Source organism: Peromyscus californicus, unplaced genomic scaffold (assembly GCF_007827085.1).
Source record: "Peromyscus californicus insignis strain IS unplaced genomic scaffold, ASM782708v3 Scaffold_13__1_contigs__length_99412109, whole genome shotgun sequence".
Taxonomy (NCBI): Eukaryota; Metazoa; Chordata; class Mammalia; order Rodentia; family Cricetidae; genus Peromyscus; species Peromyscus californicus.
The window spans coordinates 99,173,963-99,196,522 of NW_026294424.1; the positions used below are offsets into that span (position 1 = coordinate 99,173,963).

The following is a 22,560-nucleotide window of genomic DNA, read 5'->3' on the forward strand; positions in this document are numbered from 1 at the left end:
AACCTTCTAAGTCCATACAAGGCTGGATGGCTACACCAAGCTGGATGGCTACACCAAGTTCACACATTTACTGGAAAACCTGGTACCCAGGCACTCAACAGGAGGCTGCCATCACAAGTCACAAGCTATCACCGCTTGAGAGTTCCAGTTGAATGTCAACTGTGGTCTACACTTGCTGGGTACCTGTGGGCACAGGTCTGGGGCTGAGCTAGAAACCACAGTGACACTAACTTGGCCTGTGACAAACTAGAGTACCTGACTTCAGGTCCAACACAGTGAAGGCAGCACCAAAAAAACTGTAGGCATCACTGTCCCCAGCAAGAATCACCTGGTACCTTTTGTGGGATGGCCAAATGCCTGGTGGGCAGCGCTTCATGCTGAACATGTACACAGCAGCCTCTGCAGTGCTGAAGAGACGGCAGAAGCACAGGAATGCGCAGACTGCCACAGCAGATGCAGCTCTCCCGTCCTAGAATGAAGAAAGAAACAGAATTCCTTTACACATAGGGCCCATGCACAAAAAGGATGAGCGCTCACAGCAGTTCCTATAAACTTCCCAACTGTCTATGTGGCTAAGAGAAGGACCTCATATTGGGCTTGTTTAAAAACATATAAATATGCTTGGTGCAATGAGAATTCAGAGCCCAGAAGATAATGAAGAGTCAGTAACAAAGTACACAGGCTGGCCTCCCACTCAGGCTGGCCTGCTGGTCTCACCATGTTTAATCTCTTTTGGAGACCTCTTATCGACACCTTTCTCTTCATTTGTGTTACCAGGAACTGAACCCAGGGTCTCTTATATGCTATGTAAATACTGTATTACCAATACTCTTTTCACTTATTTTGAGACAGGGTCTTGTTAGGTTGTTTAGGCTGGCCTTTACCTTGTGATCCTTCTGCCTCAGCTTCCCAAGTAGCTGAGATTACAGGCCAGTATCACCAGGTTCATCTTACCATTGTTCTCACTGCAATATTTATTAGCAGTTGTACCAGATGTGATGTCACATGCTTTTAATCCTAGCACTTGGGAGGCAGAGGCAGGAAGATCTCTGTGAGTTAGAGGCCAGCTTGGTCTACATAGTGAGTTCCAGAACAACTAGGGGGTATGCAAAGATCCTGTCTCAAAAACCAAAACACAGCTGCAGTATGGCAGGGCTGAGCCCTAGTGTGCTTCCTGTTGGGTGCCACACTGCATGTTGGTTGTCCTAATCTTATCTCTTCACTCTGTGGTTAGGAAAACCTGAGGTAAAAACTCATTTATCTCAAGGTGCTTACCCCTCTCTCAGAGGAGTGGCTTCTTGCTGTTCAGATCACCAAAAGGGCCCTTATGGGTGCTTCTTATCCAATAGAAGCAGGAACCACCAGGGAGCCTGTGTCCATCAAGCCCAAAGCTGTAAGCATAGAGGTCTTCCTCTAGTCAGTGTTCCCCATAGTACTCAGAACCAGTGTTGCTTTGGCTTACTGTATGCAGCCAGCACAACTCACCATGCAGTGCACAACACAGACGTTCCTGTGGTCTTCCCGGAGCCAGGCATGCATGCTCCTGCATAGAGTGTACAAACCACGGAGATGTGGTGCCCGCCTGGCTGCCCAGCCACACTCAGAGACCTGTGGGGAGAGAGTCCACTCAGCTGAGTTTCTGCACCAGCCCCAATGAACCTGGGCTGGCATCGCCACATGTTTACCATGTCTCTGCCTATAAGATTGTCCCTTGTGTGTGTGGTTTTCTCAAGACAGGTTTCTTTTCTTTTCTTTTCTTTTTTTACACAGAGAAACCCCGTGTCTTAGGGCTCAACATCCTTAGTCATCAGAGAAATGCAAATCAAAATGACTCTGAAATACCACCTTACAGCTCTCAGAATGGCTATGATCAAAAACACTAATGACAGTCTATGTTGGAGAGGATGTGGATCAAAGGGAACACTACTCCACTGTTGGTGGGAATGCAAACTTGTAAAACCACTGTGGAAACCAGTATGGCGGTTTCTCAGAAAATTGGGAATCGATCTACCGCAAGACCCAGCCATACCACTCTTGGGCATATACCCAGGAATGCTCAATCATACCACAAAGATACATGCTCAACTATGTTCACAGCAGCATTATTCATAATAGCCAGAACCTGGAAACAACCTAGATGCTCGTCAACTGAAGAATGGATTAAGAAAATGTAGTACATATACACAATGGGGTACTACTCAGCAGAGAAAAACAAAGACAGGATGAAATTTGCAGGCAAATGGATGGAACTAGAAAATATCATCCTGAGTGAGGTAACCCAGACCCAGAAGGACAAACATGGTAGGTACTCACTTATAAGTGGATACTAGCTATAAAGCAAAGAACAATCAGACTGCAACCCACAGTTCCAGGGAGGCTACATAGCAGGGGGGACCCTAGGATGACTGTGGCTTATAATAAGTTTCGGTTTTACTCAAGACAGGTTTCTATGTATAACAGCCCAGTCTGTCCTGGAACTTGCTCTGTAGACCAGGCTGGCCTTGAATTCACAGAGATTCACCTGCCTCTGCCTCCTGAATGCTGGAATTAAAGGCATGCACAATCACCCCCTGGCAACATTGTCCTTTTTTAAACAGTTTTTTTTAACCAGTGTGTGTCCGTGTACACACACACACACACACACACACACACACACACACACACACACACACACACAAGTGCCACAGAGCATATGTACATGGAGGTTAACTAATAAGAGTTGGTTTTCTCCTTCTGCGGTGATATATTGTGTACCCTCATAAAGCTTGCCTGAGGATCAGAGGACAGAGCCAGCCACTAGATTAGACATAAGAGGCACAGTGGTGGCACACACCCTTAATCCCATCACTTGGGAGGCAGAGATCCAGTGAGTTCAAGGCCACACTGGAAACAGAGCCAGGCAGTGGTGGCACATGCCTTTAATCCTAGTACTGGGAAGCACACACAGCATTTAATCTCAGGAAGTGATGGCAGGGCTGAGAAAGGTATATAAGGTGTGAGGAAACAGGAACTAAAGCAGTTCAGCTGAGACCCTTTCGGGTGAGGACTCAGAGGCTTTCAGTCTGAGGGTTCGTGGAAACAGGATCGGCTGAGGCACTGGCGAGGTGAGGTTTGCTGTGGATTGCTCTGCTTCTCTGATCTTTCAGCTTTCATCCCAATATCTGGCTCCGGGTTTTTTATTATAAGACCATCTTAGATTTGAACAACATCAGGTTTAAGAGACTGAACTTCGTTGTCAGACTTGACAGCAGGCACCGTTATCTATTGAACCATCTCACTGGCCCCCCAGAACTGTCCTTTATGAATCATTCCACAAATGTGGTGGCCTAGGTCTCTGAGCATCTTTCTCAGCTGGGGTTCTCATGTGACATCCCTTTCTCAGCTGGGGTTCTCATGTGACATCCCTCTTGGCTATTCACATCTCATGTGAATCATCAGACTGATTCACTGATGCTGCAAAAAGAACTACCTTTCTTGTGCTTTGGGTCAGTTTACATATGTGAAAAGCCCTGTGTTCAATGTCACAAACTGGATTATATGACTGAACAGTCCTGGAAGCCAGGAGCAGTGAAGAGGAGGAAGGCATCCTACTTTCTTGGGAAGCAACAATCTTCCCAAGGTTTTTACCTCATAGAGTGTGTGTGTGTGTGTGTGTGTGTGTGTGTGTGTGTGTGTGTGCAGAGTTCCCTTCAAACTCTGGCTGATACCCAGCCCTGGCTACACCTCTAGCCCTAGCCTCCCTGGCAGCTGCCATGGTCTGCTCTTTGCAGCTGTCTGGCACTGTCCATAGCAGGCTAGTGCAGATCCTTCACTTAAAACTGCACTTCAGTGGGAAAAGAATGGCTCAAATCATAAAAAAAAAATAGTGGTCGGGCAGTGGTGGCGCACGCCTATAATCTCAGCACTCGGGGGGTAGAGGCAAGAGGATCTCTGTGAGTTCGAGGCCAGCCTGGACTACAGAGTGAGTTCCAGGAAAGGTGCAAAGCTACACAGAGAAACCCTGTCCTGAAAAACCAAAAAAAAAAAAAAAAAAAGTTCAAGGCCACTTACTCGATTGTGAAATTTGGAAGCCCGGTATATCCTTGGAGACAGGTTGTAGACAGCATAGTGTCCTGGATGCTTGGCATCCAGAAACAACCGTACATCTTCTATGTTGTTTTTGATTGCTGACTCCACACCTTCTGCTGGGAATGACATCACTGAAACAGAGCAGGCTCAAGTTAGCTGCTAAAGGATTGCCCACTTGGGCTGTGCTTGCCTCCCAGCACGGTAGCTAGCAAAACACAGGCTCTTCTCACCCTCGTTAAGTCTCAGCCTGTGCAGTAGGAGGTGTACAGACTTATAACACAGGAAATCTCACAAATCTAATCACAAACATCTGGGAAAACTTTTCAGGTAACCTGATACATATCATGGTCTATAAGGGTCTACATGGTCTACAATCAGCTTTTCTGATTTTTTTTTTTTTTGCCTAAATTATCTAGTTTTAAATGTGCATGGCCTGATCATTGTATTACTCAGTTTGTACCCTCAGAGTTCCAGTCATGCCAGAAGCTGGGCTGACACTGGCCTTGCCCTTTTCATAGGCCAGGAAATATGCTTGATACAAAACACCTACCCACCACCAATCTGGGTAGTCTCCAAGTCACACCTCAAATGAATCCATGGCTAGCAAAGAGGCAAAAGAGGCACCTCAGCTACCTCTACCAGCCCCTTGTCTAAGTCCCCTATAGATGTCTATTATCCAATTAGACATACCTGCAATCCTGGATGTGATGTAAGATATGTCCAGATCACCCTTTGCATAGCTGGAATGAAAAGAACACTCAATCACTACAGAAAACACTTGGCAGTTATATCATAAGAACTTTAAGTGGAGCCCAAGTCCTAGAATGCTGAGGTAACCTTGCTGGCAGGCTGTATTCCATGAGAAGTGTGTGTGTGTACATGTGCACAAGATCTTGTGTGTGACTTTGCTGTATGAGCTAACAACCAATGAGAAGTGGCATAAAACACCTGAAAGTGGGAGAGAGCAGCCCCAGAAGGGCTTTAACCATCTTTTCTTTCTAAAGTGTTCTCCAAGGCAAAAACATTGAGGGCTGACCCTGATAGTAACAAAGTCAAGGGTGCTGTAGACATCAGTCATTGATCCCACTGCTCGAGGGGGCTGGATAGGAACAGTGGTTGGCAACTTGAGGTGAGAACATACCCTGTGCCCTATACAAGCCTGAAAGGAGACAGCAGATACTTCTGGAGAGAAACAAAGACATCCCAAATGACTAAGATACATCACTGCTCATGGCTACCAAAAACCAAAAATCTCTTAGAAACCAATACCCTAAATTGGTTCACAAAACTGACAAAAATACAGATCAAATCCTAAGTGACTATGCAAGAACTTGATAAACTTATTCTACATACAATTCCTCTAAAAAAAAAAAACCCACTTATGCTGGAACAACCAAGATATCTTGGAAAGGAGAGAGGGGGGTAAATGGTGTTGCATAACTATTTTGAGTAGCACACTATAGCTGGGCAGTGAGGTCAGGATAGGAAAGTCAGAGGCAGTTGAGGAAGGCACACTTGGCATCAGCAGAGTCAACAAGGGGTCAATATAGAGGGTCAGGTGGAAGAAAGAACAGACATACACTATAAATTCACCGACATAAAACCTGATTATGACAATCTCAACAGTTTAAAATATCATTTGAATTTAAGACAGGCTAACTTAGGGTATAAAAGGCTCTCTGAGACAACAAACAGTATGTACTGAAGTACAGCTTTATCTGGTGCTGTGGATATCATTCTGTATAAATAAAACACTGATTGGCCAGTGGCCAGGCAGGAAGTATAGGCGGGACAAGGAGAGAGGAGAATTCTGGGAAGTGGAAGGCTGAGTCAGGGAGACACTGCCAGCCGCCACCATGACAAGCTGCATGTGAAGACGCCAGTAAGCCACGAGCCACGTGGCAAGGTATAGATTTATAGAAATGGATTAATTTAAGCTATAAGAACAGTTAGCAAGAAGCTTGCCACGGCCATACAGTTTGTAAGCAATGTAAGTCTCCTTTTTTACTTGGTTGGGTCTGAGCAGCTGTGGGACTAGCGGGTGAGAGAGACTTGTCCTGACTGTGGGCCAGGCAGGAAAACTCTAGCTACAATCTGGTACTTAAATTTTGGTGGGAAAAGGCAGTTAAACAAACAGGTCACAGATCAGAACTAACTAGTTCCAATCTGTTTCTTCACAAAAACAATTAATAACCCAATAGTAACCAAGATACCAGGTATCAGTGGTAGATGTTTTGATCCCAGTACTCTAGAGGCAGAGGTAGGCAAATTTCTGATCTCTGTAAATTCACAGGCAGCCTGGTCCACATAGTGAGTTTCAAATCAATCAGGGCTACAAAGGTAAACAGAGTGGAGGGTGCAAATATAATGCAGATGACAGCATAAAAATAACTTGGCTGACCCCTCAAGAGGGTAAAAAAGCCCCGGTATCAGGTCAGGTATAGGAAAGCACACTCAAGACACCTAGTGGTGTACAATGGGTACTGAGTATTAGTTAAGGCTCCACATACACTATACCCTAACCTCTAGCCTGTTTAGGGAAAAGTACAGGGGACTGGGCACAGGTTCAACGGTATACACATCAGGTTTGTATCTGACATAGATCAAGGTGGCCCAGATCTTGGTTTCTAAGGCATCAAGCAGCCTCAAGCAACTAAGAGAGCCTGAAGTGGTCACTTTTGCCACCTGTCACCACATTTGGACCTTTTCACATACGATAGAGCCAAAAAAATGAAGGCTATTTGCTGCTAATTTAAGTAAATTTAATAAACACAGGAGTTATGCAACTCTTATCAGTTATGTCTACTTTGTAGCCCACAGGTTACATGCAGCCAAAGATAGTTATGACTATAGCTCAACAAAAAAATCATATACTTACTTAAAACATGTGTTGTTGTTGTTTTAGTTTTAAAGTTTATTATAAATTCATAGTTGTGTGTGTGTGTGTGTATGTGAGAGAGAGAGAGAGAGAGAGAGAGAGAGAGAGAGAGAGAGAGAGAGAGAGAGAAGAGAGCGAGTGCGAGCACCATGCCATTTGAGATAGGCATAGAGGTCAGCAACATGGCAAACAAGCTGCTGTATGGTGGGGAGTGGAGCTTTAGAGAAATGAAAAGGCCCAAAGTACTAAATAAAGCTCTAGAAAACATCCAAAAGAAAAAAGAAAAAAAAAAAAAGGAAAAGTCATGCCTGAGTCTAGACTCAGAAAGGCAGACAGACCCAACAGAACCAAATGGTGATATTGGAGTGACTGCCTTACTAGACTTCGGAGTAAACAACTATTGGATTCTGTCATAAGACAGTCATCACTGGACTATCTGGATTACAGCCTAAAAATCAATATAATAAACTCTGTATAGAAATATATAGTATTCATTCTATTGGTTCTGTTCCCTTAAAGAACCCTAATATAGACAGAGATCATGTTACAATATCAAAAGTTTGGACATGCCTAGTGGTTTAAGCATACATTCCAGGCAGAAGGTATATGCGTATGTATGCTCACATATCCATATTTCTATAATGCAACACATCCACCACGTGTACTCCCTCACTGGCACATGGCACACACATGCAACTGTTAAGGCTATGAACATAAAACAGTCACGACAACAAAAAAATGAAAGGATATTTCAACAACTGCAGAAGTTGGGGACCGTAAGTAATATGATCCAATGGTGCTTACTACAGCGGCAGACATCCTTGGGCAGCAGGAGCATCCACACTAGTAAGAGCCAATGAGACTGCCTAAGCATCTCAGTCACAATTCCCTCCAGAAAAGCTGAAGGAGTAACCTTTAACACAGTACTGTGTTCTGGAATACTCACCAAGGCTCTTGGGCCATGATTTGACTTTCTTAAACATATATTCACATCCACTGTGGCCCAGGTCTCTCATAGTGACTAACTTCTAGTAACCAGAGTATGCTGGAAGGTGCCACTTTGCCCTGCAGTTGCTTCATCTATTTGGCACCAAAGAAAAATAGTGCCATCATGCCTGGTACTAGCGGAGCTAAGGAGATCCTGAGATGCTGCTGTTGCACAAAGCCAGTTCTGTTGGGGGTCCTATGGACAGGGGCCTCATGGTTAGGTTTTTTTTTTTTTTTTTTTTTTTTTTTTTTTTTTTTTTTTTTTTTTTTTTTTTTTTGTCAGCTTGACACAAGCTGGGATTATCTGTGAAGAGGAAATCTCAATTGGGAAAATCCCTCCATAAGACTGGCCTATGGGTAGGTGGTCCTGGGCTACATAAGAAAGCAGGCTGAGCAAGCCATAGAAAGAAAGCCGGTAAGCAGCATTCCTCCACGGCCTCTGCTTCAGTTTCTACCTCCAGAATTTCCTGCTTTAAGTTCCTATCTTGGCTTCCCTTGATGATGGACTGTAACCTATAAGCTGAAATAAACCCTTCCTTTCCAGATTGGTTTTGGTCAGTGTTTTATCACAGCAACAGAAGGCAAACAAACTAAGACAAGGTCCCAGGCTCAAGTCTGTATATGGCTCATCCTAACTGAGGGTGACAAAGTTAACACTGCCTTGGGGAATCTCCATACAGGCAAAGAACAGGATAGGACAGCCCTCACACTTACTTAGCCACAGACTGGATGACCTTGGAGGAAGTATCCTTGAGGTTGGTGAAGAGCCGTTCTGTCCCGCCCCGTAGGATGTCGAGAAACCCACCATAGGGCTGGTCATATTCTGCCAGAGCCAGAACTACAGGAAAGAGCCACAGTAGGTCAAGAGTATGTCCCCAAGAAGCCTCATTGCTTCCCCTGGTTCCCTCAAACCCACCAGTAAACTACCTTTCCCACTAGCAGGTGCTAGCCTGTTGTTTCCAGCCATTTCAGAGAACCAAGGAATGGCCAATATAGGCACAGAAGGCTATGTGAACAAGTCAGACCTAGTTTCTACCTGGAACTGCACCAACAATGAGACAGTCTCAAAAAAGTAACTGCAGGATATGATACCCTTTCTAGAGTGAGTGCAGGTGAAGTCCACAAAAGTGGACTCTGAGACCACAGAGTGACACCCTCAAAGTCTGTGGTGGTAGAGCTAACACAGATGCGACTTAGGCTCTGAACAGCCCCACAAACAGCCCACATAGCATGATGTAAAAGAAGATACCCTGCCCTAACCCTAACCATAACTGCACCACACATGCTGGGACAGAGTAAGAACCTCAAGTACCAGGACACTGGGGTGGCCAATCTTTGGAGACAAGAGCCTCCTCTCTAGGAAACAAAAATCTAGAGAAGGACTCAAGTTAGTCCTTGACATTGCAAAAAGGAGATTAGAAAATGGCTCATCCCACAGTCAGTCCATGATCGTATCTGTTTCAGAGTCCTCCTTTCCCTCATTGGTGCTCTTGAGGTGGCCATTCCACATGAGATGGAAAGCCACTGTTCTGTGGCTTGGTTCTCTCAAGTAGGTTCTCTCAAACCAGTAGGAATAACCCTCAACTCTTCCTATTGCACCCTAGTTCCTATGACTCCCATCTCTGCTCTTTCTCTCCTCCCAGTAGGCACCTCTAGTGCTCTGTGATCTTAAGGTATTATCTGCTAACCTTGTCTAAAGCAGGTTTGGCCTTGATACTCAATTTCTGGAAGGCACTCTGGGAGGTCTTCTCTTAAGAAGGGTCATTTCCATAGGCTTTGAACTATGCAGATGTCCAGGACACAGTATAACCTCCAGAGGAGCTAGAGACTATCATCAACCATGCCTGGAAGACTTATTTCATTATATCTTGAATGGCAGGTGAGTTAACCCTTGCTTTGTGAAGATATATATATTTTGTGAAGCTAATATAACTCCTATGGGACAGAGTTACCGGTGGCTCTAGGTTGGTTTCTTTTGGATCTTTCCCTGACAATCTTTCCCTTGGTTGATTTAAGACCAAATACCCTGTCAAATTCTGTATTCTACCCTGAGCACAATGGCTCAAAAGAACTATGAGTTCCTTGGAATGGTAGAGACAATTACCAATTGAAAATTCCCAAAGAACATGGTTTTGATATCTGCTCTGATGCATATTGGGTACCTGGTAAACAACCTGTGGGGAAAGACTAGTGGTTAGGCTGGAGCACTTACCTCCACTGTAACTGTTATTCACAGGGCCTCCAGGAGGGGGTGGTGCTCGAGAAGGTCCTGAGTTCCCATAGCCACCATTCTGCTCCAGCAGCTATAAGATTCAAAGGCATGGTGTCAGCTTCATACAAAAGCCAGAGTTAGTTTACACCTACACATAGCATTGTGCCCTCAGCTGATGAGCCAGCCTCTATCTGGTTTACTCTAACATGCAAGGATAGTAAGTTCCCAGAAGTCTTGGCAGGGGTAGAAATAAAACAAATAAAACTTCTATTTATAGCTCTAAAACAACATTCAGGGTAACCTAGAGAGTAACATCAGACAAATGTTAACACCCTTATACTATGACGACATATCCAAACCTTTATGGACATAGAATCTGTTCTTTCTACTTCATTTCCTCCCAATCTACTTGACCATCTTGAGTAGACATATCAGGTGTGCAGTCCAGAACCCTAATACCTGTGGTCCTAGTGCTGTGTGTGACTCTTCCAACAACTCCTTGGACCATGCTTGCATTATTCTTTTAACTCAGTCCACAGTGCATATTGTCTAAGGAGCTGGTTAGCCCACAGAAAGTGTTCATGGGCTCTATAAGCACTACAATCATAAAACTCTTGGTGTCTTCACTGGCCAGCAGTACTTCTGTCCTGACACACTATGAAGAACAAGGCCCATAGTCCTGCTTCCTACCTTCCAGTGGTCTCCAAGATAGCCACCAAATGCTTCTGCAAAAGCCCAAAGGTAACAGGAGAGGCCCCAGGTAGCCCTGCCACAGAGCAATCTCCCAATGCCTTTTTTGTCCCTCTGACCTATTTATTACCATCAACTTGATCAACCAAAGAAACTTGTCAAAAAGCATTCATATCATCAACCTGCCATCCTCAGAGCACCTGAATTCTTAAAACATATACTGTTCCTAGTTTTCCTACTCTCTAGTGTCAATAGAAAGGGTATTATCAGCAGGATCCCCTAAAGGAGTCACAGACCTCTTCTACCTACTACTTCCCTGAGGATCCCTATCCACAGATGGGGATTCAGACCAGTATCTCCACAAGTCCTCTCTTCCATGTTGTACCCTTTCCCTTCAGCAGCATAGACCTTAAACACCCTGATAACTAGAGCAGTATCAACAGACCCTGGGAAGTTCTGCTTCTAGGGGTGAAAGGACCAACAACAGGAAGCAGACAAAACTAGAACCAGACATTCAGTATCTGCAGAATGATTCAGAAGAGGCCTCACCTCAGGAATTAGCTAGATGGTAGGACAGCAGAATCTGGCCTGAGCCATGAGCTGTACACAGCAAAGTGGGCACAGATGTTGGATTCTTAGAGATGCCCGGGGACCTGCCTATACCCTGAAGGTGTGGGCTAGACTTATGGCTGCTTTAAGAAAGTCTCCTGAGCCGGGCGGTGGTGGCGCGCGCCTTTAATCCCAGCACTCGGAAGGCAGAGGCAGGCGGATCTCTGTGAGTTTGAGGTCAGCCTGGGCTACCAAGTGAGTTCCAGGAAAGGCGCAAAGCTACACAGAGAAACCGTCTTGAAAAACCAAAAAAAAAAAAAAAAAAAAGAAAGTCTTCTGGACCTCCATACCACAATATTTTCTTGGACTGCCTGCTTTTTGAAAGTGCAGAGCATAGGGTGCCTCAGTCCAACAGTCTGTAAGGCACAGCACTGCGAGCAACTATGTGCACTGGACCTGTGTTGAGCCTGGGGATGAATGCAACCACAAGGCCATGGTTGGGTGCATGCCCCCAGAAACTGTGAGATGTAGATAGTAACATCCAGAAAAAAAAACAAAACAAAACAAAACACACAAAAAAAACCCCAAACAAAGCCAAAACAAAACAAAAAAACAAAAACAACAACAACAAAAAAAAACCAGAAAAAAATAAACCAAACCAAAAAACCTACCAGATGGTATGATAAAGGAAATCTTTTGGCTCATCTAAGTGAGCAGGTCCAGAGTTCGAGACCATCTGAGCTAGGACCCACAGGGGTGCCTGTTGCGGTAACTATAAGCCTGTGAGGGTCTGTGATGTCAGTAAGATAGGATGAAGGTGTCTCAGGCTAATGCCAAGAATACACAATACCTTAAAGGTCTAGGCATGGACAGTTGAGCCTCACGATGTCCTTACCTCTGTGATGGGGGCCTTGGGGTTCACATTCCTGGCTGCTGCAATTTCTTGAAGTTGTTGGACCACTTCAGCAATGGACAGCCTCTCCTCCGGGTTGACCTTTAGCATGGCACCTAAGGCAAAACAACACCATGAATTAGCCCCATATCACCTACAGCCCTGGGCATCAGCTGGACAGCACCACCTGCTATTGCAAAGGTTACAGAACAAAGATCATATACTTTACCCGTAGTGCTGACTTCAGAAGCAAAGGAGAAAATGACAGAGTGACCACAAAAAATTAAACAAGTCTATCAGAAATGGCCACTTAGACTACCATAAGCTCACCAAAGGGGTGAGCAGGTGGCAGTTCCACGGAAAAGCCCCCACTAGAAAGTTGTCAGAACAGCAGCTATGGAGGCGAATGTGGGACCACATGGTCAATGAGTGAGTAGCACCTAAAACCCAACAGGGAAGCTCATCTCAAGTTTCTAAATCAGGCAAATTCATAACATGAACTTACGAATAAGGTCATGGAAGACTGTGTAACGAGTGTCATTCACAGGAATGGAGTACTTCCCGTTAACTATCCGAAGTTTTGCTCCATCCTCAAAAGGATGCTGCCGGAAACATAGTAGGTATAAGATACAGCCCAGCGCCTGTGTGGAAAAAATGGAGAGTAGAGTGTGAGGGACAGATTAAAGACTGAATGAGAATATTCAAGGAGAAAAGAGGTTGAATAAAAGGAGAATAGAGGGTGGGGGAGGGACTATGCAAGGAAAAAAATGGCACAGGCTGAACAGGGACCAGCAGGGAAAGGCTGAGCAGGGACCCAGGAGACAAGGTCATCAACAGAGGGGTACAAAAGAACTGCCCCTTCTTGGTGAACCTTGGAGGGCACCAAACAGGCTGCCGTTCTTTGTTGATTTGAATGAGTCACACATGGGTTACAACATAAAAACATGTCACTTTAGGGGCTGGAGAGGTGGTTGAATGGTTAAGAGCACATATTGCTCTTCCAAAACCCAAGTTTGGTCCCCTGCACCCATGTCTGGCACCTTACAACCACTTGTAATTCTAGTTCCAAGGAGATTTAATTGCTCTGGCCTCCTTAGGTACCAGCACTTACATGCACACAACTACCCTGAGACATACAAATACACACAATTTAAAATTTAAAAAGTCAACCTGGCAAGATGGGCCAGTGACAGCAATTCCTTCCATGGGAAGCTTCCTACTTCCTCCACAAAGAACTTTCTATGTTTCAGCAACAAGTCCTAAGCTCTTGCTATTCAAATCAAAAGGCTCCCATCAAAACTGCATGGTTCTATTCAAACACAGGTTTTATAGATGGGTAAGCACCCTGAGAACCTCACTATATAAGGCACAGCAGATGCCAAGAATTGAGCTCCATGTAGATAATTCCTACAAATTGGGCAGTGTGAAGGGCATAAAGGCAAGCTAGGGATTCCCACAGACCTGACCTCCTTTTATGGTTTGTTCTACTCATCACATCCAACAGTGTGAACAGGGGGTAACTGAAACACTGGGATTTTATCCCCAGGCAATAGCATATACAGAACACCTAGATGTGTCCAGATATGTGGTGAGAAACCCCCTAGGGTGGACCAGGAAATTAATGAAGATGTGTCTTCATTAGTGTGGTTAACTGACTCCTATAAACTTCAAATGTGTAAGGTAAGTCCTTGACAGTGTTTTGGGGGGAGGGTGCTGATAATGCCATCACTGTCCCTGTCTCTAGGGAAATGATGGCTCTGGTCACAACAAGGAGGGCCCAGTCACAACAAGGAAGGCCCAGCTCAGTGTGTAAACAGGGGCCATGTATGAAGTAATATATTTAGTCTTCTTCTATTTCCTACCATATAACTCCTTGAATTGCTGACTGTTGGTCATCTGTATGTAACTTCAGGATGGGGCATGTGGTCACCAGAATGATCAAGACAAAATCAAGATCAGAGGCCTCAACCTCTAAGAGGACAGAGGAAATGAGGGTTAAGCTGACTGACCCTGACCAAGGTGGTAATCAACCACGAGGTCTCCACAAAATGCAAATGTCAAGATTCATGGGAGCTCTTAGACAACTGAGCAGACAGAAGATTTTCGAGAGCGGTGCACCTTGGTGGAGTCGTGAGGCTCCCACCTATTCTCCTACAGGCTCTATGAATTCCTCCATCATATCAGTTATAATATTCTTTATAATAAACTAGGAAATGTATGTAAGTGTGTTCTTGAGTTTTATGAACTGTTCTAGGAAGCTAATCAAACCCCAGGAGGGATTTGTGGGAAGCCAGGCTTCTAGTCAGTCAGTTAGAAGCACAGGCAAAACAACTGTGACCGCTACTGGTGTCCAGAGGGGGTGGAGGTGGGCATGTTGGGCTGAGTCTAACCCTATGGTGGTCTGAAACCACATCTGGCAAATAGACAGCATCAAGTTGTGTGGTGGTATTTTATTTGTACTGAAATGTGATTTTAATTGTATGTTAATAAATAAAGTTGCCCAGGGGTCAGAGCTATTAGAGCCATAGCAAGTGCATGGCGGCGGTGGCACACGCCTTTAATCTCAATACCATAGAGGACCTGGAGGGCTGTACATACAGGCAGTGACGAGGCAGTCACGTGTTTGGGTTTACAACCAATGAGAAGGCAGAACAGCTAGACTATATAAAGACATACACACAGGAAGTAGGTCCCTTTCGGAGAGCTCTCTTGACTGAAGAGGATCGCTGAAGCAGGAAGGGTGAGGCTCTTAGCTCTGACCTCTTGGCTTTCTTCTCTGAATCGGCTCTGTGTTTCTTATTTAATAAGACAGTTGGTTACATCTACAAAGTTGTTAGCAATGTCTTGGTCTAAGAATGCCCCAGGGACATCCTTTTAGGAACTGACTGTTTACTGTACATGGGGACAGACCTGAGGTCATATAGGTCTCCCATGTCAACTGTACTAGTGTGAAAGAAAAGTGGATGCCTGTGGCAGATGAGGATGTAGTCCCAAAGAGGGTTCCTTGCAAGAGACATCCCTAGGTCTGGAATTCAAGACTCCAGAAGTAGAACAGGCACAGAAATTATCTGTTTTGCCATGTGATGCCTGTGCAGACTCAAAGTCATGCTGTTACTCCAACTGCTCAATTATTATTTTTGAAGATTTATTTTATTTTATGTGTATGAATGTTATGCTTGCATGTATTTCTGTGCACCATGTGTGTGCCTTCTGCCCTTGGAGGTCAGAAGAGGGCTTTAGATCACCTGGAACTGGAGTTATAGATGATTGTGAGTCAGCATATGGGCACTTGGAATCGAACCTGGGTCCTCTACAAGAGGAACAAGTGTTCTTAACCACTAAGCCATCTTTCTAGCTCCTCCTCTAATTGCTCTGTTAATTCACCTCTGGTAGGAGTCACAAATGAAACTTGAGAAAATGAAGGTGAAGAGCAGAGAAAAGAATAAGAGAAGGGAGCTGATGGGACATGAGAGCCTAAGAGAGACAGCTGCTAGAGGTCTCTGCAGCTCCTGCCATGACCTAACTGACCAGGCACCAGTACGAGAAGCACTCAGACCTCACCCAGATATCCTGCTTCTCTCCAATGGGGAAGTTGGAATACAGGTCTACAATTTCTGGCGTTCTGTACATGGGTGTGGTATTCCTCGTGATCTGAAAAAAAACAAAAAAAAAAAAACAAAAAACAAAGCAAAACAAATATTTCAGGGTAAGTTACACATAAGCATTATTTTTTTGTTTTACACAGAGGCCCTACAACTTTCTAAGGTCTCTACTGAAGGCTAACAGCAGTGACTTTTCCTCCCACTGTGTTCTGGAGGGACCTCTGGCCACTCATCTGGCCATGCAATGCTGTACCACCACTTTCCTTACAGAGATTGTAATCTCTCATGGTCACCCAGAATTGACTAAAAGAATCAAGTCCAAGTATTAACCCACTGGACTATTTTATTTCCTCAAGGGAACATGTTGTACCTAGCATGAGAAACCTCTTTTAGAGTGATCAAAGAGGCCATTTTACATGATGGGCATTACTCTAATGAGCAAATGGAGGTACTATATTAAAAGAAGCTTCCAGATGCGTTCTAGTGGGGGACATAAGCCTGTATAACCCAAGAAATAATGAATTCTGTCAGCTGGTCATAAATTTAAAAACAGAGTCAGGATCTCAGTCAGTAAAGTGCTTGTTGTACAAGAATCAGGGCCTGAGTTTGATCTCCAGAACATACATTTAAGAAAAGCTGGTATGGTGGAAAGAGCTTGTAGTCCCAGTGCTAGGGAAGTAGAGACAGATAAGATTTCTGGGGCTTGCTGGCTAGCCAGTTTAAACTAATCAGTGAGTTCTATGCCAGTGAGAGACCTTTTCTCAAACAACAAAGTGGATGCCTCCTAAAGAATAACTCCTGAACTTGTCCTCTGGTCTCCATACACATATGCAATACATGTGCACTCACAAATACATGAACACACGCAAAAGCATATTCACATATATACACATACAAAACTAAGACTCTGTAGACTCTCAGTGATATAACCTGTGGTGGTTTGAAAGAAAATGGCCCCCAAAGGGAGTGGTATTATTAAGAGGTGTGACCTTGCTGGAGTAAGTGTGGTCTTGTCGGAGGAAGTGTGTCACTGTGGAGGTGGGCTCTGAGGTCTCATATATGCTCAAGATACTGACTGCCCAGTGTCTCAGATCATTTCCTGTTGCTTTCAGATCAAGATGTAGCCAGCACATGTCTGCCTGCACACTGCCATGCCTCACCATAATAATAAATGGACTATAAGCCACTACCTCAATTAAATGTTTTCCTTTTTAAGAGTTGCTATGAGCCAGGCGAATCTCTGTGAGTTCCAGGCTAGCCTGGTCTACAGAGTGAGATCCAGGACAGGCACCAAAACTGCAGAGAAACCCTGTCTTGGGAAAAAGAAAAAAAAAAAGGGTTGCTGTGGTCATGGTGTCTCTTCACAGCAACAGAAACCCTAAGACACACCACATGGGAAATGGAAAATTCATAGCAAACTCACATACCAATCCCCAAAATATGATTCAAATAAAAGTAAGCCAATATGCTTTTCACACTGCAGAAAGGTACCAAGGCCTCAGACAGGCAATGACTTCTTAGACAGTGGAAGGTGCAAGCCAGTGGAAAGCCAACATGAGAAGCCTCTCTAAGGATGACAAGGAAATCTATGTAAGATACAGTTCCAACCACAGCCTGCAGAAAGGTGTAAAACACCATGGATCCAAGAGATGGAGAGAGATCAGATGAAGAGTGGACAAAAGGTCAGGCCAGAGGCAATGGAGTGTACTGTGGCCAACAAAGGGCCAACACCAAGCCACATAGTATGACCATATACTTTAGGTGTGAGATGTACTTTCACTAAAAACTTGATTTGATATACTTTAGAGCACTGACCCTTTGATCCAGCAAGCTCATTTCATTCCTCCCCAAGTATCCATTCTGAAAGTCCACCTGATACAAGGATACAAAGTGGTTGTTCATGTAGACCTGTTGATATCTACAGCATACTGAAAACAGCATGAGCAATAGAAACATAGATAAAGATACACACTGGGGATGCAAGCAGCTACAGAAACTGAGTAAACTGAGTAAACTAAGGCAGAGTCACTTCAGCAGCATCCAGGAATCGTAAAATAAACAAAAACCCAAAAAGAGCCCCATAAGACCAGAGAAAAGGGAGTAGCTAGCTCTGCCCAGCTCTGGATAAAGAGGCTTAGAAGGGAAAATACTAAATAAGGTATAAGAAGCTGTTGTGAAAAGGGGCATATGACAATTGCTCTGGAAATACTGTTAAGTAAACTCAAATATACTACAAATGAGTAAGGACCATACTAAGGAGAGAATAATCCCAGGAATGTCTGGACACTGTGTCTATTCAGCACACAGAACTTGGGAACAAAAGTTAAAACAAACCCAAACTTCCAGTAGATTCTTTAGTGCTGAGGGCACATGATCCTGAGGCTGACCAGGGAACAGTCAGACTGTAGACAGGATGGCTCTCACTCAAGACACATTTGGGTGGAGATGCTGTGCAGATCTGTAGTTGCCACTCTAAGAATGGATGTGCGCTCATTTGCACAGCTGCTTACACGGGATAAGTAAGTACATCTACTTGTTAGGCCCAGACATAGAGGCCCAGCAGTGACCAACACACTTGTGATCTGACCAGACTCTCTATTCCTTTCTGATTCCAAGGTAGCAAGGCTTCTCAGACAAGAAGCTGAGCCCAGAGCCAGAGCAAGGTAGGCATGTGGTCACCCAAAACCTCCTGTATTATAAAGATACAAGTGCTCCAAAATGATGGCTATCAGTCCATTTTCCATTGCTAATAACACAACACCACAGGCTGTGTAAACTAAGAGAAAGGAGGTTTGCTTTAATTTATGATTCTGGTCCAGAGCTTATATGTGGTAGCAGTCTTTTTTCTGGCACTGTCCCAAGGCAGCACAGGGTACCACATAGCAGACAGAAGTAATGTCCATGTATCTTCTGGTCTTTCTTTTTTAGAAAGCCACCAAAACTTAAACACTAGGCTCCATCCTGATGACCTTTTTAATCCTAATCCTTTCTAAAAGGGTCCACTTCTAAAAACCATAGTTGACTTAAGATTCCACACTATGAATACCCCACAATGAGGATTAAGTTCATTATAAGTCTGGAGAAAACAAACCACATTAAAACCATACCAGATGGTAAATGTGAAAAGAATCCAAGAGCCTTGTGAAGCAAATCTGGGACATTTTTCCACCAAAATAAAGACATACTGAATCGTGACCATGGGAAAAATGGTACCCAAGTCCTTACAAATAACAAATACACGAGCAGGTTCTGGGGCTCCCACTTCAGCGATGGGTAGAGTACTACAGTCAGTAGCAGACAGCAAAGATGGGTTAAGAAGAGTCATCACCACTGAAGGAGACTTGTAGGACACCAGAAGTTAGGAGGAATGAATCGAGCTCTACACACAATAGATGGGCACAATGAAGGGCTGCAGGACTATATCCATACATCACACATAGGCAGGACATTGGAAAAGGATAACTAAGCAAAAGGAACTGGACTGGATTGATGATCCAAATAAATACTGACCTGAATGGTTTTCACTCATATTGATGGTGGCTGACAACTCTGATACACTAAAATTGAATCATACACAGTTGACTATGTAGTGGGACAAACACTGAACAGCAAGGGCAGGGCTTTCTTCCTAAGCTCTGGCCAGAATTCTTCTTGGGCTTCAAACTCTTAACAGTAGTTGAGAATGAAGCCTCATACGGGACTTAGCATGATCTTTGCAAAGATGAGGACCCACTTGGTCTAATAAGCATGGCTCTGATGTGGTGACAGACCTCCAAGTAGCTCAGAAACCCTGCCTTTAATAAGGTCTGCATCATGTTAAGCAATAAACACAACTGTCCCTGACAGCATTGTGCCAGGTAGTTATATCTCTTCCTCCACAGATGCATCCCTAGGAAGCAAGTGTCCTCCCATGAAAGGCAATCTAGCCTTGTAGTAGCTTCATCTGGCAGCACCTGACAGGCTAGAAATGTAAGGCCATCTTTCAGAAACATGGTCCCTCACTATCCTTTACCTATCTTTACACTTTGGGACATTTATGCTGAGCACTGTGGCTATTCCTTTGCTCTGTATTGTTTTGTACATGCAATTCATGTAAATTCTATGAAATGCTAGTCATTGTGGAATTATATATGCATTTTGAGAATGCAGCCTCTCTGCAGGGACAGAAGCCAGCTGACCTAAGCTGTGGGTCTCTCAACAAAGAATATTTCTAAATAATTCTTTTAAACTAGGGATTAAAGTTAGAACCTTGCTTATGCTAAGCAAGTGTTCTTTCAGCCAAATCTTCAGCCCTCTAAATGACTTTTAAAAAATATTTCTAGGCTGAGCAATGGTGGCGCACGCCTTTAATCCCAGTACTTGGGAGGCAGAGCCAGGTGGATCTCTGTGAGTTTGAGGGCAGCCTGGTCTACAGACTGTGATCCAGGATAGGCACTAAAATTACACAGAGAAACCCTGTCTCGAAAAACCTTAAAAAAAAAAAAAAAAAAATTCTAAGTTTAGAATGACAGAAAAATTCTGGAGATAGCTGCACAATAATGTATCTTTTTCTTTTTCTTTTTTTTTTTTAAGATTTATTTATTATGTATACAGTGTTTTGCCTGCATGTATGCCTGTATACCTTGATATCCTCCCTATGCTAATTCCCTCCCAGGTTTCAACCTCCTGAATGCTTAAGGGAAGGTCCTTGTCTGTGTACCCTACATAATGGGTGTTAGCAGCTTAGAATCAAGATTGTAAAACATCGATAGCAAACTTCTGCCCTCCAGGGTTCTCCCATTGTGCTGTAAGCCTGTATTTAAGACTTCCTCCCAGTCGGGTGGCCCAGCACTCCGGAGGCAGAGGCAGGTGGATCTCTGTGAGTTCCAGGCCAGCCTGGGCTACAGAGTGAGTTCCAGGAAAGGCGCAAAGCTACACAGCAAAACCCTGTCTCGAAAAAACCAAAATTAAATAAATTAATTAATTAAAAAAAAAAAGATTTATTTATTATGTATACAGTGTTTTGCCTGCATGTATGCCTGCATACCAGAAGAGGGCACCAGATCTCATTATAGATGGTTATGAGCCACCATGTGGTTGCTGGGAATTGAACTCAGGACTTCTGGAAGAGCAGCCAGTGCTCCCAACCTCTGAGCCATCTCTTCAGTCCTAATGTATCTTAATGCCACTGAAATCTGACTTAAAATGTTAAAATAAAATTTGTTGTACATATTTAAGACAATTAAAAATAATTCTAAGAAATCAACAAGATGAAGACATTTAAAGGCAAGTTGATAAGAAGAACATGAGATCAAATGAATTCTCCATTCTGTTTAAATCTGTGGTCACAAACTAGCAGAATACAGCCAGGAAGAAGATGATGCTCCCAGGATACTGTACCAGGCAATCTGTTAAGAATCTTTATTTATAAAGCCATACTCAAGACTTGTACCTGAAGACTCAGAGGGGATATCAAGAGTATGCGAGGGAAAGGAACTGAGAAGCAGCTTCCTAAGAGTGCAGACTCAAATGCATGCCTCACCTCTTCCTCCACCATTGCTCGCTTCTGGGCGCTCCAGCTGTAGTCAGGATAATGGGAGATGGTTGTGGCACTGCCAAAGTCACACAGCTTAATGGTCCCCTGGTTACTAAGCAGTAAGTTTTCAACCTGCAAAATGCCAAAGGACAGTTCTTATGAACTTAGTGTGTACATGAAACCTAAACCTCAGCAAAGACAAACAGGAATATTAGATCAGTTCCTTAGAAAAACCCTCTGCACCAAGGTCCAGGTTGCTGGTTCCTAGGGGCCATTACAAAATTTCTTAAAGTTTAAAACCATCCACCCAGCAAACAGAAAACCTAATGAAGGACAATGAGCCTTCTGAAAAGTCAGAAGATAAAAGAATAAAATACACTACTTATATCTACATTAATTTAGGAATAAATCTAACAAAGACAGACAAAAGACTTCTCATGTAGAAGGCCTTAAAATATTTTTTTTTTTGGGTTGGCCAGAACTCACTATGTTGACCCAGACTGGCCCTGAACTCACAGAGATCTACCTGACTCTGCCCACATCCCTGCCCGCCCCCTACGCCCCAGATGCTGAGATTAAAGACAAGCACTACTACACCCAGTCAAATTTAAATCCATGACTCATAAAATTACATGCAATCCTAATTCCAGTCAATTGCTTTACTGGCATCCTATTCCTCCTTCTAGGTACTTTAAGTGTCCTATACATTCATCACAGTAGAGTGTCTCAACACAGGTCAGCCAGCCACCTACATTCCTAGTCTAGTTCTCTGCTGAGTCTATCAACTAGCCTGTCAAGGTTGAAGGGTATGTAATACCACAGGCTGGCAAAAGGAAGAACTATGGAGTTCGTGTGCCTCCAGAACACCCAGAGTTAGATGCCTGTACCCTCCAACCACAGAGGATACTTGCTCCATGGATGAGTCAGATGGGATTATTCTCAGGACACAGGCCAGCAGAATCAGCTACAAACAAGGGAAGTAAAACAGATGTGCCACATTGTCCACAGCAGAAGGATAAATAATGAGAAAGTCCCACAATGCATATTCTGTGAGATAAGGCTACACAGAAATACAGATGGATCTAAACATAATGCTGAGCAAAAAAACAGGTACAAAAGAATTCAAATGACACCCACCAGCACAGAAAACAAACTGTGTAGCATCAA

At 43.9% G+C, this 22,560-nt stretch overlaps 1 protein-coding gene across 9 annotated transcripts in view; it reads right to left on the reverse strand.

The window, feature by feature from the left end:
• The window catches only part of Gak (cyclin G associated kinase), a 68,162-nt gene that overhangs the window by 30,079 nt on the left and 15,523 nt on the right, over nt 1-22,560 (reverse strand). For all 9 annotated transcript variants that reach the window (XM_052735754.1, XM_052735755.1, XM_052735753.1 and 6 more), the window contains 10 exons: nt 21,400-21,525; nt 15,838-15,927; nt 12,782-12,917; nt 12,280-12,392; nt 10,146-10,236; nt 8,648-8,771; nt 4,759-4,808; nt 4,051-4,199; nt 1,486-1,608; nt 336-469 (listed from right to left, as the gene is read on the reverse strand). In XM_052735754.1, the coding sequence (XP_052591714.1) occupies nt 336-469; nt 1,486-1,608; nt 4,051-4,199; nt 4,759-4,808; nt 8,648-8,771; nt 10,146-10,236; nt 12,280-12,392; nt 12,782-12,917; nt 15,838-15,927; nt 21,400-21,525 (1,136 nt within the window). The remainder of the gene's footprint in view (nt 1-335; nt 470-1,485; nt 1,609-4,050; nt 4,200-4,758; nt 4,809-8,647; nt 8,772-10,145; nt 10,237-12,279; nt 12,393-12,781; nt 12,918-15,837; nt 15,928-21,399; nt 21,526-22,560) is intronic.